This window comes from Lynx rufus, unplaced genomic scaffold (assembly GCF_022079265.1).
Source record: "Lynx rufus isolate CCGP_SWC_20201006 ecotype Redwood Valley unplaced genomic scaffold, mLynRuf1.p SCAF_8, whole genome shotgun sequence".
In the NCBI taxonomy this organism is placed as follows: domain Eukaryota; kingdom Metazoa; phylum Chordata; class Mammalia; order Carnivora; family Felidae; genus Lynx; species Lynx rufus.
This window is the reverse complement of record NW_025814896.1, coordinates 87203949-87223633: the sequence shown is the minus strand read 5'-3', so window position 1 is coordinate 87223633 and position 19685 is coordinate 87203949. Positions and strand designations below refer to the sequence as shown.

At 36.3% G+C, this 19685-nt stretch overlaps 1 protein-coding gene across 1 annotated transcript in view; it reads right to left on the bottom strand.

The window, feature by feature from the left end:
• The window catches only part of GMCL1 (germ cell-less 1, spermatogenesis associated), a 37657-nt gene that overhangs the window by 4118 nt on the left and 13854 nt on the right, over positions 1–19685 (bottom strand). The window contains exons 6-13 of the mRNA XM_047067968.1: positions 19614–19679; positions 17721–17805; positions 15466–15556; positions 14236–14373; positions 11824–11893; positions 8375–8450; positions 3412–3557; positions 1420–1507 (exon numbers count right to left, since the gene is read on the bottom strand). Coding sequence (XP_046923924.1) covers positions 1420–1507; positions 3412–3557; positions 8375–8450; positions 11824–11893; positions 14236–14373; positions 15466–15556; positions 17721–17805; positions 19614–19679 — 760 coding nt within the window. The remainder of the gene's footprint in view (positions 1–1419; positions 1508–3411; positions 3558–8374; positions 8451–11823; positions 11894–14235; positions 14374–15465; positions 15557–17720; positions 17806–19613; positions 19680–19685) is intronic.

Here is a 19685-nt window from a genome sequence, read left to right as displayed (position 1 = left end):
CAACTCCTAGTACAGAACCTAGCATGCAGTAGGGACTCAAATGTTCGCTGAATAAACAACTCAAGGAACACCTGGAATACAACTATTATCTTGGCCTGGTGCTTTTTAAAAAAGTCTCTGGCTTTGAGCCATGACAGTATTTTTTTATGATGTTCCAGGTAGAAGGTAAAGATAGCCATTGTTCATGCAGTTCCAGAGGGCACCAGAGGGACCAACAGAGGGACCTACTGAAGGCAGATCTGAACATTCTTATTATATATCTACCTTCTCAAATATTACCTACTATGTGAGAGAACTCCCTGTTGCCTGAATTGCAACAACTAGTGGAGGATCCCATTAAGAATGCTGTTAAAGGAGTTCTCATACAGGGTATGTGAGGCCAGAATGATCACTCCAAGGTTCCTTGCAATGCTAAATTCTAATGTTCTATAAGTCTCTTCTGTGTGAGGAAAACTGCTAACTTCTAATAATTTATGTGAACTATGGGCTCTGAACCCTTTATTAAAACAGTATGTCCCTTGGAATGGTGGTTAATTTTTATTACTTGAGAGAGAGAGAGAGAGAGTGCACACATGCAAGAGTGGGGGAGTGGGGCAGAGAAAGGGGAGGTGCGGGGGGGGGGGGAGGGGAGAGAGAGAGAGAGGGAGAGAGAGAGAGAGAGAGAGAGAGAGAGAGAGAGAGAATATGAATCTCAAGTAGGCTCAGTGCAGAGCCCTAAGCATGGCTCGATCCCACAACCCTGGGATCATGACCTGAGCCAAAATCAAGAGTCGGATGCTCACCTGACTAAGTCACCCAGGTGCCCCACAGTGGTTAGTTTTAATAGAAGTAAACTTCCTTAATATTTTAACAGCTCTCATGTAACTTTTCGAAAATGGCTTACTTTCTCATCATGACATTTTGAAACTTCTACATGCATGTGATATATAAAGGAACAAATGGCTTCAGAGAGAATTTTGGAATGCTACTTAGAATTACAGATGCTACTTTAGAAACCTATTGCGCTAGAGGATAATGTTCTCTTAACATACAGGAGCTATGGAGACACACTGGGTTACCTTCATGGTGTTTGCTATTAATGTATAAATAAATGCATTTATGCACAAATGGATAAAGCAATTAAAATTCATAACTTTTGGGGGAAGATATTCAGGGTAAACAATTATTTCTCTATTATCAGCTTTCCCCTGCCCCTCAAATCAAACTGAGTTTTCTTTTTTACACTTAGTTACAAGTCTTAGTTACACTTCTAATAATATGGGAGTAAATTATGCTTAAGTGAACATGGTGCTTCCATCTCTACCTTCAAAAAAACTGTAAACTGATTTTTAAATCAAATGTTAATTCTTTAAGAATTTTCAAAAGAGGATTCAAAAGACAAATACTATAACCAAACAACAGAAAAGTAATCAGACATACCTGATCTTTCTCAAGTGTAAGTATTTGATAGCCAGTTGTTCTACTACAGATTAGTTTTCCACTACTATCAAAAGAGGCTAAGCGTAATCTAGGATTTAAAAAAAACAACACAAATAAAAAAATAAACATACGATTTTTTTAGGATTTTAGTTTTAAGTAATCTCTACACCCAGTGTAGGGCTCAAACCCACAACCTCGAGATCAAGAGTTGCATGCCCCACCAACTGAGCCAGCCAGGTGCCCTTAAACATGATTTTTAAAACCACAGATTAATTTTAACAAGCCCTCCCCCTCACTTTAATATTTACTTTTATCTTCCATATTCTTTTATATGATAAAAGATTTTTAAGTCTTTCCACATTCTAAACTGATCCTTTATTGTAAATATACATAAAATTTACCATTTTAACCATTTTTAAGTGGATAGTTCTCAGCATTAAATACATCCCCAGTGTTTTGCAATCATCACTGCCATCCATCTCCAGAACCTTTTCATCTTCCCACCTGAAACTCTGTACCCAGTAAACACGAATTCCCCATTTCCCTTACCTCAGCCCCTAACAACCACCATCGTACTTGCTCTGTGAACCTGTCTATTCTAGGTACCATGAGTGGAATCATATAACATTTGTTCTTTTGTGACTGGTTTATTTCACTTAACACAAGGTCACCAAGGTTCATGTTGTAGCATGTTTAAGAATTTCCTTCCATTTCAAGGCTGAATAATATTCCATTGTAGGTATGGACAGTATCTACACAGGTATCTGTTGATTGGCACTTTGGTTGCTTCCAACTTTTGGCCATTGTGAATAATGCTGCTATGAAGATGAATGTACCAGGTTCATGATGAATGTATGAAGATGATCTGTCCCAGTCCCTGCTTTTGGGTAAATACCCAGAAGAGAAATTGCTGGATCATATGGTAATTCTGTTTAATTTTTTGAGGAAATGTCATTTCATTTTCCATAAAGCATACACCATTTTACGTTTCCACTAACAAGGCACAAAGGTTCAATTTCTTCACATCCTCATCAACACTTGTTTTGCTTTGTTTTTGGTAACAGCCATCCTAATGGGTCTGGAAGTATCTAATTGTGGCTTTGATTTGTATTTCTCTGATTAGTGATCTTTCAAAGATGAAACAATGCACATTGGCCATCTGTATATATTCTTTGGAGAAATGTTTATGTAAGTCCTGTCCATGTTTGAATGGGGTTGTTTATTTTTTTGTTGTGGAGTTTCAGGAGTTCTCTAGATATTCTGAATATTAACTCCTTATCAGACACATGGTTAACAAATATTTTCTCCCATTTCATGGGTTGCCTTTTTACTCTGGCGACAGTGTCTTTTGATATACAAGAGCTTTTAATTTTGATGAAGTCCAATTTATTTTTTTCTTTTGTGGCCTGTGCTTCAGTGTCATGTTGAAGAAATCAATGCCAAATTCAATGTCAACAAGCTTTCCCCCTATGTTTTCTTCCAAGAGTTTTAGTTTATCTCTTATGTTTAGGTCTTTGATCCATTTTGAGTTAAGGTAAGCATAAATATATGACTTTAAAAAATCTGTTCATTAAGCTATTTTTGAATTTGTCAGCATCCTCTCCAGAAAGACAGCCAGCTCAACTAGCAAAGTTGGACATTTGAAATCCCATAGGGTGAAGGACAATACCAGACATGTTTTCCTGGAAAAATACCGTGCTGAATTTCCAGTTTGGACCTTTTATTTGCAAGAACAGCAGCAAGGTAACAGCTTTAAGTCTAGTTATCAATCCCATATCATTCATATTCCAGCCTATTCTTTCTGACATACTCGATCCAGACTTTTCGATTTTGATTATTACTAACACCTCACAGGAATGGAGCTTTATTATTTCCTTGCACATTCATATATATTGTATTACCAAAACTCTACTATTGTGGTGTAAATTGTCAGGTTTTATTTCATTTTTTTCCCCCCTAGAGGACGAGTGTGGCAGGGAAATTTCATCCTACCGAAATGCTATGCTCCTTCGAGGTTGTAAACTGACAGATCCACTACACGGCTGATTCAGTGTATTACGTTTGAAAATGATGTATCGATTGGTGTAGGTTACAAGCAGGTCAAAGCCGAAGTTAAAACCTGTCCACCGCCAGCAGTACTAAGAAATATAAAAGAGAAAGATTTACTTCAGTTCATCATACTAGCAAGTCACAAATTAGAAGTTCAAAATGTCTTTTCTTTCTCTGCCTCATTCCAAATATTTCTCTCATGGGTCCCTTTCCCTTAAAGCTTACCACACAGAATATATCTGTGAAGATATATAAAGGCTTATCACACAGGCAAAGAATATTTCAAAGCCAGAAAAGCAGGCTCTATGGTCATCATTCTTTAAGGGACTTTCCTAATATCACCTCTTCATGATCTGTTTCGTTCTCTCTCCACACTGTAATTCTATCATAAGAAATATAGCTTTTTGGGGTGCTTGGGTGGCTCAGCTGGTTAAGTGTTTGACTTTTGATTTCAGCTCAGGTCATAATCTCACGGTTCATGAGTTCGAGCCCCACATCAGGCTCTGTGCTGACAGTGCAGAGCCTGCTTGGGATTCTCTCTCTCTCTCTCTCTCTCTCTCTCTCTCTCTCTCTCTGCCCTTACCCTGCTTGCTATCTCTCTCAAAGATAAATAAACAAAAAATTAAAAAAAGAAAGAAATATGACTTTTCACTGCAACTCTAAGTAGGTATAGCTTAGGGGGCTGGGAGGTTAATGGAGGTAATAAGAACCCATTAAAATCTACCTTTAAAAACACGCTAAATTTCTTAAATATCTAACCAACAGAGCCATGACTGAGTTATTTATTTTTTTAAGTTTATTTAGGAATTTCTGCACCCAACGTGGGGCTTGAACTCATGACCCAGAGATCAAGAGTTGCATGCTCTTCCGACTGAGCCAGCCAGGCACCCCACAACTGAGTTATTTTAAATACCATCATGAGGTTCACAAGTTTGTTTGTTTAATCTATCACCTAATAGTTAATGAGAGACTATGAAGTGATGTGTTATGGTATAGCAAAGGAAAGTTAGGGCTTCAAGTATTTGGTTGACACTCTGAATTACAACATTAATTCAACAGTTCACAGATATTTACTGAGCACATATCCTGTGCCAAGTACTGCTCTAGGCTGAATAGCAGTAAGTTTCTGTCCTGGGAAATGTGTATTTTAATATGTGTATATGTTTGTGTGGAAGGAATTGATGGAATGGAATGGAAGAGAACAAAACAGAATAGACTGTCAGGAGAGAGTGACACAGAGAAGGGGAGCCTGTAGCTGGGGAGCCTACTGGTTCAGACAGGTGGTCAGAGAAAGTCTAAGGTGATACTAGGTGAGCAAGGCCCTGAGTCAACTAAGGAGCAGATCAGTAACTATCTGGGGAAAGAGTGACTTAGGCAAAGAGAACCGCAAGTACAAAGCTCTGGAGATAAAAACATGCTTGACATATCTGAAGAAAAGCAAAAAGGGCTATGTGACTAGGGCAATCACTTAGGTAGACAGAAGATGGGGATGAGTTCAGAGAGTCAGCTGGGGGCCAGAAAACGTAGGGCTTAGTAGTCCACAGTAAGGACATGGATTTCTTCTGAGTGCAGTAAGAGGCTCATGGAAAGTTTTGGGGAAGGACGTAACACCATCTAACTTACATTTACAAAAGATGACTTTGGCTGTTGTAAGGATAATAGAACGTAGAAGGGCAAGAGTAAAAACAGGGAGAGCAGTTGTGAGGCTACTACAATAGTTCAGGCAAGAGACTTGGACTTGGACTTGGGTGGTAGTGGTAGACATGCTTAGAATGTATTTCAAAAGTAGAGTCTGGAGGAACTTTTTATGAACACCAGGTGTGGTATTTAAGAGAGAAGAATCCAAAGTTTGGAGCTTGCTTATTCAATGGATTAACAGAGGGGCCATTTGTGGGTTAGAGAATTACTTGGGAAGGAGAAAGTTTGGGGGTGAAAATCAAAGAGTTCAGCTTGGGACTATTATACTCAAGATGCTATAAGGATTCTGAGAAAGTTGTCAAGTGGGTAGCTGCTATATGAAGTCATCAGTGTAAAGTCATAGGAAGTAGATGAGATCACTTCAGAGTGAGCACAGACAGAGAAGAAGTCCAAGTACCCAGCCTCAAGTCATGCCAACATCTGTTGAGAAAGAGAAGGATGCAGGCGAAGGCTTGAAAGACTTAGAAGGAGCAACCAATGAATTGGGAAGAAAACCAGCAGAACACACTGTCCTGAAAGTCAAATAAGAGAAAAACCCCAAGAGTGAGTGCAGATATGTCATGTTGCCCAGAGCTTTTGGAAAAAGCTTTTAAAACTGCTTATTTGGCAATGTGGAAATAACTGACAACAAATAGCATGGCAGTTTCACTGGAATTTACTGGGATAAATGAATTGGAGTGAATTCAAGAGAGCATCAAAAAACAGGAAGTATAGACAAATATGGGCCACATTTTTTTTTTTAATTTTTTTTTTCAACGTTTATTTATTTTTGGGACAGAGAGAGACAGAGCATGAACGGGGGAGGGGCAGAGAGAGAGAGGGAGACACAGAATCGGAAACAGACTCCAGGCTCCGAGCCATCAGCCCAGAGCCTGACGCGGGGCTCGAACTCACGGACCGCGAGATCGTGACCTGGCTGAAGTCGGACGCTTAACCGACTGCGCCACCCAGGCACCCCAATGGGCCACATTTTTAAATGAGTTTTTTGCTTAAAAGAGATGCAGAGATATGGAGCGCTGGGGTGGGGTGGGGGGAAAGAATGTGGGGTCAGGGTGTGGTCCCAGATGGGTGGTGGTAGAGTATGTTATATGCTAAGTGAGAATGACACAGTAGAAGAGAAAAACTGAAAGGTTCTGAATAGGTGAAAAGGGATGGAGTTTGTAACGAGGGGAGGGGATGGATGGTTCATCCATTCTGATAGGAGGAAAAGCATAGCACACAGGTACAGCTGCAGGTAGACTGGCAGAACTGTTTGGTAGGTGGATGGATAGGTTCTCTTCCTATTGCTATTATTTTCTGAGTGATGAAAGAAACAAGGTCATCAGATTAAGAATAAGGCAGGTAGCACTGCCCCTTCTGAGAAGGTCTAAGAGGTACTCAAAGAATGGCAAGATAAATTCACTAGGGAAATGAAGATCACCATGCAGCACTAAAGACCTGTTTCAAGTTTACAGTTACAACCATTCAAGTGAAACCTGTGGGGTACGCTGTTTTTCTTTAAGCGTATTTATCTGTCTGGAAGCAAGAAAGTTAGGATTTAACAAGAATTGGGGTTTAGCCAGCTAAGTTTGACAGAGTAAAAAGGGAAGTTAAGACTATTAGCTAGGGACCAATTTTAAGATGGAACATAAAACGTAAGTAAAGAAAGTAGGGATGGGGTGAGAGGATAATGGGAAAAAAGGAGTAAGAACAATGTGTTGTACATCCCTGTGGAGTTCAACAATTGCTGGGAGTCCAGGTACTAGAGAGTGTTAGAAAGGTAAAAGGAGGTGGAGTCTAAAAATGGTATACTTGAAAAGGTGATTTTGAAGGGGGTGTATTATTTAGTAATGCAAAAACTGAGGATATGCTCCCAGGAAATGGGTGCCTGAGGTAGGGTAGAGCATAAGATCACAGTGGGGAAGATGGTCAAAAGTCACCAAGACTGACAACAAGAACAGGGATAAACGCAGATAGCCCAGTGCATGATGGCTATAGTAAGTAGTGAGTAGTGTGGTAGAGAGCGCATGCTTCAAAGGAGCTGTGGTTCAATTAGGCATGAGGGAGGCACAAGGTCTGGAAGAGGCAACAAGGAAGACTAAGGAATAAAGAAGACACCTACCTATTCCCCTTTCATATGCTGTTCACACATCACAATTATGAATGCAAACATAAAACAATTAACTTCTAAAAACAAAAAAGTTAAAATGAGGGAAAATCTGGGAGAAAAATAACTGAATGGTTACCTAAATTAGGCTGAATGCTTTTTTTAAACATGTTTTTAGTGTTTATTTTTTGAGAGAGAGAGAGATAGCAGATGAGAGAGCAGAAAGAGAGGGAGACACAGAAACCGAAGCAGGCTCCAGGCTCTGAGCTGTCAGCACAGAGCCCAATGCGGGGCTCGAACTCATGGACTGTGAGATCATGACCTGAGCTTCAGTCAGACATTTAACCGACTGAGCCACCCAGGTGCCCCAGGCTGAATGATTTCTTAAGATGACAATTATAATTAGAGTGGGATTTTTAAAAAATGTAGTTCATGTCCTATTAAAATCAATTTAATGAGTCACAGTTAGCTTTTTAAAAAGTTAAATACAAAATAGGATCTTTGGACACAGCAGCAGTAGATACTGTTTCATAATACTTTTGTTTCATTTATATACACTTACATATGGTAATGAAAAATATGAAAAAACGAAAAAAAATGAAAAAAAAATGAAAAAGTCTAAATGTGGGTAGCAATCAAAGGGTTTGAGTGTCTTTTTTTGTTTGTTTTTATTTTTGTTTAATACAATTTATTGTCAAGTTGCCTAACATACAGTGTATACAGTGTGCTCTTGGTTTTGGGGGTAGATTCCCATGATTGATTCATCGCTTACATACAACACCCAGTGCTCATCGAATGTCATTGATTTAGGGTACTTATACAAAGAATGGACTTTTAAGATTACATAAAAGCTTCCATATAATTTCTTATTTATCGTAATTTCTGGATTGCTGAGGGATTCTCTAGGCCTCTTAGCTGGACACAGAAAGCTCAACATTCTCATGCAGGGCTGACTAATCAATTACCACTGAGCACCTAACTCCTTGCCTAGGAGATCATGGTATAGAAACTGTACCAAAAAGCTCTGAGGTATGGCAGATGTCATGATTGTTACTGAAAAGTGTATTTTGCACTAATAGTACAATTTTCATGAAAATATTAAGAGTCTTAGCCCATGCTTACCTCACCATCTTTGGCAAGCTTTCTACCACACCTCATGCTATTTCCCTCTAATTCTTCTTTATTGATTTCTTGAGGCCTAGAAATACACATAAGATGTGAAATCTCACAAAAATAGGCAATAGTTTAAATAAAGAATAAGATTAAAAGAAGAGAAAAACTTGCTAACAGATATAAAAATACCTTTTTGTGGTATAAAATTAGAATATACTGATTAAATTTAGTCCATTGCCTTTGCTAAATAAAAAAAAAAGAAATTAAACTTTAATGTTTCATTTATTGCCCTGACTTCTAGAATACTTTTATTAGGCTCAGCTAAACCAGGGAAGGGGGGGAAATCTATAAAGGGGGGGGGGGCGAATCTATAAGAAATTGTGCTCATCAAGAAAATAAAACACTTAAAAGTCTAACTATTAAGCAAAATAAGTTAAAATCTATTATTTAAGATGTGACTTGGTATTAATTACCATTGGACATTACTGTTTCACATCCAAGCCATCTTTTAGGCAGTATAACCATGCAAATTCAGTATTTAATATTAACAGCTGTAGAATTTTATCAATTGATCTTTACTTGGTTCCCTACTTTAAAACCCTTAATCAACTAAGAGAAACTTGGTATTTCAAGTTATGATAAGAAAAGGCCATTATTATTAGCTTGGAGTTCCAAATGATAAAATACAATATATTCATCATAGGCAACATTTATTAAGTGCTTAGAAACTTCATCAAATTAAAATACTGAAACAAATACATAAAAAATAAATGTAAAAAAAAAAAAAACTAATAAAACACATCCTCAACACCCAAGAGTTCAGTCTAGTAGAGAACTAAAGGCATAAGTAATAATTACAATAATGCGGAGAGAGTTGTGATGTTAGGAGCATGAAGAAAGCACAGATTTACTGTCTGGGATTAGAGGGGAGATCTTCACAGAGAAGAGAGTTTGTTGGCATAGAGATCAGAAGTGGATTCTATGCAGGGGAAGGGCATCCCAGGTAGAAGGAATAGTAGGTAAAAAGAATGTGGAGCATAAAAGAATACCAAATGTATGAACCAGAGCCTAAGATGAGCATAAGAGGAAACGAAGTAAAAGATATTTGGGTTATTTTTATATTTTATGAGGAAAAATTTCAAACAAAAAGATAAATAAAATAGTATAATGAGCCACATTTTCTCACCATCTAGCTTCAGTACTCTTGTTTCAATTTTACTCCAAGCCCACTACTCCCCACATCCCTCCTGACTGATCATTTTGAGGCTAATCCTCCAGACATCACATCCTTTAATCTGTAAATAGTTCAGAATGTATTTTTTTTTCAAATGTTTATTTTTGAGAGAGAGAGAGAGAGAGAGAGAGAACGAACACGCCGGGTAAGGGCAGAGAGAGAGAGGGAGACACAGAATCCGAAGCAGGCTCCAAGCTCAGCTGTCAGCACACAGCCCTATGTAAAGCTTGAACCCACAAACTGTAAGATCATGACCCGAGCTGAAGCTGTGGGCTTAACCCACTGAGCTACCGAGGCGCCCCTCAGAATGTACTTCTTAAAGATGGGGACTTTTAAAATACGTTAACATAATATATATCACACACAAAGAATAACAATTGTCCCTGTCATCAAATCTCTGGACATATTTAAGCAGGGAAGTGACACAATTGTATTTCTGCTTCAGAAAGATAACCTGTTAGAAATGTGGAAGAGTATGGAAGAGGAGAACCCTGGAGACAGACTTTATTAGATTAGAACCTAACATCCAGAAAATACACTGTCTTCCTCACGTTAGTAGCCCTGCAGCAGTGAGCAGATGCTCTGTATCTGTGAAACAGAGCAAATCATTGGGTTACTACAAGCATACATACACTTCTGAGGGGAGGAAACCCACTTTTCTCAGCTCAGTCTCTTAGGTCAGACTCTATGTTGAACTCAGTAAAGATACAGATGAGGAAAATCTTGAAAAATAAGAACACTCAACATTTCAAAACTGGATACAAAAGAAGTAGGATGATTTTGAAAATACTTCATACATTATAAAATGCTTTGAATCTGAATTCCATTAAATAGTTAACTTCCTTTTTTGTTATTTCTATTTCAACAATCTGACTTTATTTGTGCAGGATAAGTATGCTGTGACTATATATGGAGAAAGATGGAATAGAAATTATAAATAAAATAGAAACTAAGAGTCCTGGATAACAACCTCATAATCATTACCATGAGTTTGTGTAACACTTTCATATACTCACTGTTTGAATATAAACATAACTAGGTCATATATTTTAGAAAGTTTTTTGGTGTATAAAAATTAGCTAAAACAGGGGCACCTGGGTGGCTCAGTTGGTTGAGCGTCAGACTCTTGATTTTGGCTCAGGTCATGATCTCATGGTTTGTGGGTTCGAGCCCTGCACAGGGCTCTGCACTGACAGTGACGGGCCTGCTTGGGATTCTCTCTCTCTCTCCCTCTCTCTGCCCCTCCCCTGCTCTAGTTATCTCTCTCTCAAAAATAAATAAATAAATAAATAAATAAATAAATAAATAAATAAACAAACATTAAAAAAAATGTTTTAAAAGAAGTCAGGAGCAAAAAAGGTCAAACTTTTTTTTTTTAACGTTTATTTATTTTTGGGAAAGAGAGAGAGAGAAAGCACGAGTGGGAGAGGGCCAGAGAGCAGACAGAGGATCTGAAGCAGGCTCCGTGCAATGAGCACACAGCAGTGGAGCTTGAATGACTTGAGCCAAAATTCAGAGTTGGTCGCTTAACTAAATGAGCCACTCAGGCACCCCAAAAGGCCAAACTTAAGGCCTCTTCCATATACACTCATGGATGGATTGTCTCCTCACACAGCCTACACCAGAGAGCTAGTATAAAGATCAAATAATAAATGTGGAAGTACTTCTATGAACTGCAAAGCACATTCAAAGAACAGATAATCTGCTTTCCCTTAAAATGAAGAAAACAGAAATATTTTGTGTGTCATATGCTTTTGGGGTTACGGTTACAGAGGCCTTGTAAATGGATTATGTTAATTCATTTCAGACTCAAAGGTCTTCAAAAACACCTAGTAGTTAATAAAAATTAATCAGAATTTCCCACTACCACAAAATAAGGAAATTAGCTTTACCTATTATACAAATATGAAAATCATGCTTTGTGAAAGCATTATTCTAAGCAATATTTAAGTATGTTGAAAGAAAATCATAACACTAGGTGAAACAAAGTATATGAATTATTCAATTTTTACAAATATAGCAAATGACTATTCAAACATTCCATTAATTGATCAGAAAGATATTAATAATATGGATAATGTTATAGAGATGTAAGAATAAAAGTTGATTAATAATCTTTTCTCTACTTTAACACCTCTTGATTTTTCAATACAATAAATGCATTTAAAAATTCATAGAAGTTTTTTTTTTTTTAATGAACAATGATATCATCTAATATACTTACCCCACCTCACTGTCTTGTTCTGCCCGAAGCATAGCAAGCCACTGCTGTTTGTACACAGAAGATAGCCATTCTAAGATACAAAAATAAACAAAGATAAAAGAAGAATGGTAAATGTGGAAGAACATAAAGCATTTAAAAATTTTAAGAAGTTGATAAAATTGTTACCACTTCTAAAGTCAAGTTTAAAATAGAAAGCAATAAAGCTGGTAGTTTATATTCTACAAATATGCTATAACAATATGGCTTAATGATTTTTAGAGTGGTAAATATTATTTTGCTTTGCTTTAAGATGGACTTTGCTTAGATTACATGCATTTAAATTAGAATTTAAATCTTTAGTAGATTTAAAGTAGATTAAAGAAAGTAGATTCTTGCATTTAATAGTTTCTTTTTCATAGCTCATATTAATTTTTATGAGAAACATATCTAAAGTAGTATTTTGTTTTTATATAACTTTTAATAGAAGAAAGCTATTAAATTGTATCTTTATTAAATTACCTAAAAATAATTGCTAATTAATGGGAGATAAACCATCTCTGAATTATCAGATCAATCATGCATAGTCAAAAGTAATTTTGGCATATCAGATTTAGGTAACTCATTAAAAAGACATTTTAAGTTATTATAAATGGAATAAAAGTTATATTTTTCCTTTAACGAGCATACAATTTTTTTCCGTAAGTCTTGGTAAACTGAAATCTTATTTTAAAAAATTTACTAAAGGGGCGCCTGGGTGACTCAGTCAGTTAAGCCCCTGACTCCTGATGGCAGCTCAGGTCATGATATCACAGCTCGTGGGTTTAAGCTCCGCATCAGGCTCCATGCTGAATGTGGAGCCTGCTTGGGATTCTCTCTTTCTCTGCCTCTCTCAAAAGAAATAAATAAACAACAAAAAAAACTTAAAAAAAATTGTTAAAAATATAGGTAGAATTGGCTTAGTACCATATTTGGTTTTCTGTTCTTATTTAATCCCAACCAAATGAACAGTTTTTCTACTTTTTTAAGTTAAATGATTTCTCAATCTCTACATGAAGGAAGAAGGCAAACCCTAGTGTGACTAAAATCTGGATTTTCACTTCCTAAATCTCTACTCAAAAAAGGTATCCAGACGATTTGCACTGAATTATTAGTATCTCTCTTTAAACTTTTCTAGAAAACACACTTTGAATGTTTCTCTCAAAATATCCTTGCTATTATGCAGAAAACTGCTAAATATCTAGGCTACAGATCATTTGTCTTCAGTAGGTAAAGACTAGAAGTAAAGTTTATGTGAGTCAGTATACACATATGCATACTCTGTATCTTGCTGGAATACATTCTGATTTTTAAATTCTTTTCTAATGTATTTTATAAAAAAAAGAAGAGCTGATCCTTTCTCATTAAAATAGATTTCTCAACTCACTAATGGTTATGCCTATAGTTTAAAATGCATTGATCTAGAGAAACAATATGTTTTTCATGATCCATTTATAAAATTGGAATGAAAGGGTTATACATATATATTCTCAAATATCATGTAAGATATAGCCCATGAAAATGTCTTAAAATTTAATTTTAGGGGTGGCTGCTCAGTCGGTTAAGCATCCAACTTTGGCTTAGGTTATGATCTCATGGTTCATGAGTTCAAGCCCCACGTTGGGCTCTGTGCTGACAGCTCAGAGCCTGGAGCCTGCTTCAGATTCTGTGTCTCCCTCTCTCTCTGCCCCTCCCCCTGGCCCGCACTGTGTGTGTGTGTGTGTGTGTGTGTGTGTGTGTGTGTGTCTCAAAAATAAACATTACAAAATTTTTTTAATTTAATTTTAAAATTTAAGATTCTCACAACCTTTGAATAATCTCCTTTAGAACTAAAAGCACTTCAACAAGTTAAAAAAATGGGTACGTAGTTTTGTCTCCCTTTTCTTGCCTTAATCTAAATGAGTAAAAAGCTGAACTGGAAATCTTTCTAGTCACTGGTAGTTCATCCAGCAGCCCAAAAGGAAGTCCACAGAACACGGTTCAAATGCAATGTTGAGAAAAAAGAATCCCTGCTAAAGTGAGTTTGAGAAATATGGGATGAAAGTAAATAAAACAGGTTCATCATTATATTGTTATTTTTTTTAAGTTTATTTATTTTGAGAGAGAGAGATGAGAGAGAGAGAGAGAGACAGCAGGAGTGGGGAAAGGGGCAGAGAAAGAGGAAGAGAGAGAGAATCCCAAGCAGGCTCTGCCCTGCCAGCATGGAGCCCAATGAGGGGCTAGAACTCAGGAACCGTGAGACCATGACCTGAACCAAAATTGAGAGTTGGACACTTAACCTACTGAACCACCCAGGCACCCTGATAATTTCTATTTATTATTCTTTTCAATGACGTAGAGTACGATTACAATCAGAAAGATGTCACTTAAAATCATAATTCCATCATGTTCTCTTACCTGAAGGTACTAGAGAATCTTGTTCAATAATTCTTGCAGAGGCCAAATCACTGATAATATACTGTAACCTTAAATGCCTGAATACTGACAGAAATGGTTTTCCCTGCTCAGTTTCCAGGAAGGCCATACCTTCAAAATCTACAAAAAACAATTTAAATAGGCATTCTTTTCAAATCTATTTATTTTATCCTTAAATGTTTTTAATACACACACACACATCTATTAGAAAATAAATAAGCTAGTTTTCAAAGATTATATAAACTTGAGGTGTATGGATAAAAACGTAGGGAGATTTAGGAAGTAGCTCCAGGAAATTAACTTTGGTCCCAAGTGACCCTTGGACTGAGACTTCAGTTGTGCACCTTATTTCTGGGGTTTGGAGCTTACAGTGCAGCCAGGTGGGAAAGAAGGCTGGAGAATAGTAGTTTGGGTTATGGTATCTCTCCAGAATCCCCTCTCCTAGGGACTGAGCACTCCACTGGGAACTCCAGAGCTCAAATGCCAACCTGAAGGGTCTTCATAAGATACACAGGACATGGATTTGTCTCTTGGGATTCATCTAATTTATACTTTAGCTACATGAGATGAACACCATTAGTTAACACATTCACCCTCCTCAAACTAGAATATACAAAGACACTGCAGCCACTGATTTGCAACACATGGGTAGTGTTTATTATTAAAGGAATTCACATTTATGAAGTACATGAATTTTTTTCTTTTAGGGAGAATTTAAGGATATTTCTAGAAAAATAGTTACTCTCAGTTGCATTCCAATGTGCTTTCATGAGTGCAAAGGAAAGGTCTAGAGTTACTACTATCAAACAGGAACTTGTGCATAAGCTCTAGCCTGTTTTCTATTAAACAAGGTATATGCATGGGAGCATACTCAGTCCTGTTGCTATTTAGGATAGGAGAAAAAAGTTGAGAACTGCTACTGTAAACTAATCACAAGACATGTTGGTGATAAAATGGGAAAAATAATAGTTTGGGGGATCAAACTATGGTGGTAGTTCAAGGAGTAATAATTCAGTTAATATTTGGCAAAGCATTTTTCTTATCCAGCTTTAATTTTCTCAGTGTAAATTAGGGGCTGAATTAGATAACTGCTTAAAGTCCTCTCCAGACCTAAAATTCTCTAGGTCTACAAATAAGTTAGGACATGATTTTAATAAATTTCAATTTAAAAAGGCCCCTAAAACAAGTTCTAAATAAAGTTTTCAGGCATACCTTTTCTCCTCTTAGAAAACCAGACATCTGTTTCAGTCAAAAGCTGTTTTAAAGATCCATTCCATGAAGGCACAAGTTGAAGGAACATCCACTAGGTTGAAAAAGTAAATTTAAGAAAAAATTACAAGATTTCACCAGGTTATGATTTTTTATTCAAACTGCTTCCACCTTAAAAAATAATATCTAAAAAGTTTAATTTCCAGTACATGCAACTGACAGAAGTAGAACTATCATATGATACACTTACAAGCTTTAAATTCATCATGGCATTAATCATGGTCCAATGATTAATGATTGAACTAAAAGTGTGTGAGAAGGAACAAACTAATTCCTGAAAAGTATTTAAGGCATCAAACAGTACACTCATACAATCAAAAGGTTTAATATACATATTACATTAGTAATTTTACACTAATTTATTCTACTAATTAACTAAATTTTGCTAAATATTGTATAAGATTATAAAAATAAACTAAACAAGGGAAAAAAAGTTTCATATTGTCTCATTATTGTCTTCTCACTCTTGAGACAGTATGCAGAGTAGTTAGGAGCATGGACTTTTAAATCCTGGACCTGCCAATCAACAGCTGGGCCAATTACCCAATTTCTCTGGGTCTTAATTTCTTCATTTGTAAAATGAGCATGAAACTTCATAGGGCACTGAAAGAATTTGTTACACAAAACAAGTGTAACATGTTTTGAATAGTGCCTGGCACATAGTAAGCACTTATCATTACTGGCATAAAAGCAATTACAACAGGAAACAATGAATCCTACCAGTGGCTCAGAGATAGATATGGGCTGTCTACTCTTTCTTTAATGATTGCGTAACTTAGTTACTACACTTCCTTGAAAAAACAAAACAAAACAAAACAGTAACAGAATCTTATTCCTACCGCAAAACCAAACAATCGCCATGATACAACTTAGACAGTGTCCCATTCCCAGATTTCAAAGCTGTGTTAAATGCAGACTTTGCTGCTGGGGACAAAGGGTTAAAGGCAAAATTATTAAGTGGGAAAAGCAGTAAGAGTAGGACTCACAAGACGTGGGTTCTGCCTCAAGTCTGCCACTTAAAAGCTATAAGAATTCTAAGTCTTATCATCTATAGAACAAGAATGATAGCCAATTTGTCTCTTCAGAGTTGTGAAAATAAAACTACATTAAAAATGTTAAAACTTTTCAAAAGTATGAAGTGAAACATATACCTGAAGTGCAAATAAGGTCTTCAAGGAATGTCGACATTTTTTTCCTTTAAGTTTATTTATTTATTTTGAGAGAGAGAGAGACAGCGTGAAGCAGGAGAGGGGCAGGGAGCGAGGGTGAGAGAGGATTCCAAGCAGGCCCCGCACTGTCCGCACAGAGCCTGATGCAGGGCTGGAACCCATGAACCATGAGATCATGACCTGAGCAGAAATCAAGAGTCGGATGCTTAACCGACTGAACTACCCAGGTGTCCTAGAATGTTAACATTTTCTAGAAAAAGTGTGAAAATTTCCTCATAAAGTCATTAATTCAACTAAAGCTCAACTTTGAAAACATTTCTGAAAACCATATAAAATATTTAACATTTGCATGTAAATAATAATAACATGTTTGTTGTTGAAAAGAATCTGGGAAAAAAAAAACAACCACATTCCTAGGATAGAAAAGTATGTGAAACCAAATAAAGGAACAGGATGGGAGCTCTCATGGCCCACCACTTGTTCTCAAGTGTAGACCCCAACAGGAAGAGAGGTATCTTACATTCCCAACCGGAAGAGGCCTACTTTACTAGTCTAGCAAGAGAAAGAATTTTTCCCAGTTTAGCTGTAAGATCAGCCAACAAGAAAATACCACAACTCAGACAACAAGGAACTCACTTTCCTCCAACCAACTTTCATTCAAAGCAGCCCCTCCCGACTTCCTCCTTTTCTCTACAAAGTAATGTTCCTCTCCTTTGAGATCTGGACTTGCTTATGGTTTGCCATAGCTTACATGTCCCAAATTACAATTCCTCTGCTATTCACAAATAAATCCATTTTGTTGGTAAAATAACTGGCTCTACTTTTAAAGTTGACAAGTATAAAGAATGCAATTAAAATCACTCAGGATAGCAAATCTCTAAACAAAGACTTTTTAATATTTTGGCCTATTTCCTTTTACTTTTCTTACTTTTACACTATTCCTTTATCAATGGACACTAGCTGCTTCCAGCTTTTCACTATTATAAGAAATGCTGAGGTGATACCCTTACATACATATTATGCCAATACCTTTTTAAGAGCTGTGTAAACATCCATCTCCACTTGCATCACAAATAAGTTAGATGAACCAATGAGCTGTTTCATGACATTTATACTAGAAAAGATAAAATAGAAGTAGTGAGTTTTCCTCATGCACAGGCTAAACCACCCTGGTAGAATTAAAAAATCTAAGTCTTTCTTATGAAAAACAAATGTGGAATTTAAAATTACCTCAGTCTTTTTGCTCAAGACAAAGAATCTTAGAAATAACCTATCTGAACACTTTTAATTCAGATAGTATACTATGAAAGGTCTTTCTTTGAATTCATAGGAAAACAAAGAGCACTGATCTGCTAGTAATCAAAGTTAAAACAAGGACTCAATAAGATAACTTTTATCTATTTATAAATATTTATTTATTTTGATAAAGAGTGAGCATGAGTGGGGGAGGGGCAAGAGAGAGAGAGGGAGAGAGAATCCCAAACAGGTTCCACTGTCAGCACAGAGCCCACACAGGGCTCGATCTTACAAACTGTGAGATGATGGCCTGAACTGAAATCAAGAGTCAGATGCTTAAACGACTGAGCCACCCAGGTGGCCCTGAAGAAGGTAACTTTTAGTATGCTCTGATAAAGTGGCAGTGTTCCTCTTTTGCCTTTCCTACTCATTCATTGGTTAAAAAAAAAAAATGTCAAATTTCAGTGAATCATCTATATCTTCAAAATAACCTTTAACATTGAGGCTTAAGAGAACTGCTTAATCATAAATTATGTTTTTATTACTATTAAAGACAGTAAGATCAAGAAGTATATATTAGTTTAAACTTAGATTGAGTGGAAATGATATCACCAGTAGCTTTTTCACCCCTTCCTTTAAGCCATAAAAAGCCAGAAGAACATCTAGGATTTTAGGAAGACCACTATAATTTATCTTCTTTTTGAAAAAGCTCAATGAGAAATTATAAAAGAGAAAAATGATTTCTAATGATTTCCAAACCAAATATAATGTAGAACTTCATTTATACCTTGATAGCACTAGGAAATGATTTTTTTTTTTTCTGTGTAGAATAATGCTTCTCAAACTTTTCTGCCAAAGGACCTCTTAAAGGCAGAGGAAAGGAATGGATCCAAGAATCCAGGAGATGGTCTAGCCATAAAAATAACATTTCTACTACTTCTTGTATTTCATCTTTAAGGTTCAAAGAAACTTGAATTCTCTATATTCCAGAATTCTCTATATTCCATACTGTATTTAAACATAAAAATGTTTATCTTTTTCCCCACCCACGCCTGACAAAAAATAAATAAATAAAAAATTAGTAAAATTGACATCACAGGAATGATCCCTTTAAGGGCAGAGACCATGACATAATCACCTCTGCATCCTTCACAGCCCCTGACAGAGTACTGTTATATACAGTGGACATTCAGGAAGTGTTTATGGAAGGAAGGAAGGAAGGAAGGAAGGAAGGAAGGAAGGAAGGAAGGAAGGAAAGACAAGCAAAGGTAATTCAAAAGGCCAACCTGATTATGAATTTAATTTCATTAGGCTTCGCAAAAAGTTTAAAACAACTTCCTCAAACTTACTTTTACAATGAATGGTAAAGATAATTTTTAAAATAAAACTTGTACATTCTCTAAGAGCCCAGCAAAAATGAAGCAACACTTGAGATTTCTTCTATGGTTTTATAGTAGCAGTGAATTTTTCTATAGAAATTAGCTCAAATACTAGACATAATATACGTTATTTATGACAAAGAAATTTTGAAGCATTTCTTTAGTTCATAGATACAGTCAAGATACCTTTCATTAAATTGTTGACTTTTTCATAAGGAATATGTTTTTGTATGAAACAAATAAACACTTTAACAAATAAATATTACTTTAGGATAATTAATTGCAAAGTTATTTAAAATTAAAATACCTGAGTTCCTTAAAAAGTTCAACATTCTGGTGAGTCATCAAATTGTTCAGGAGCCATTCAAGGCACCTGAAA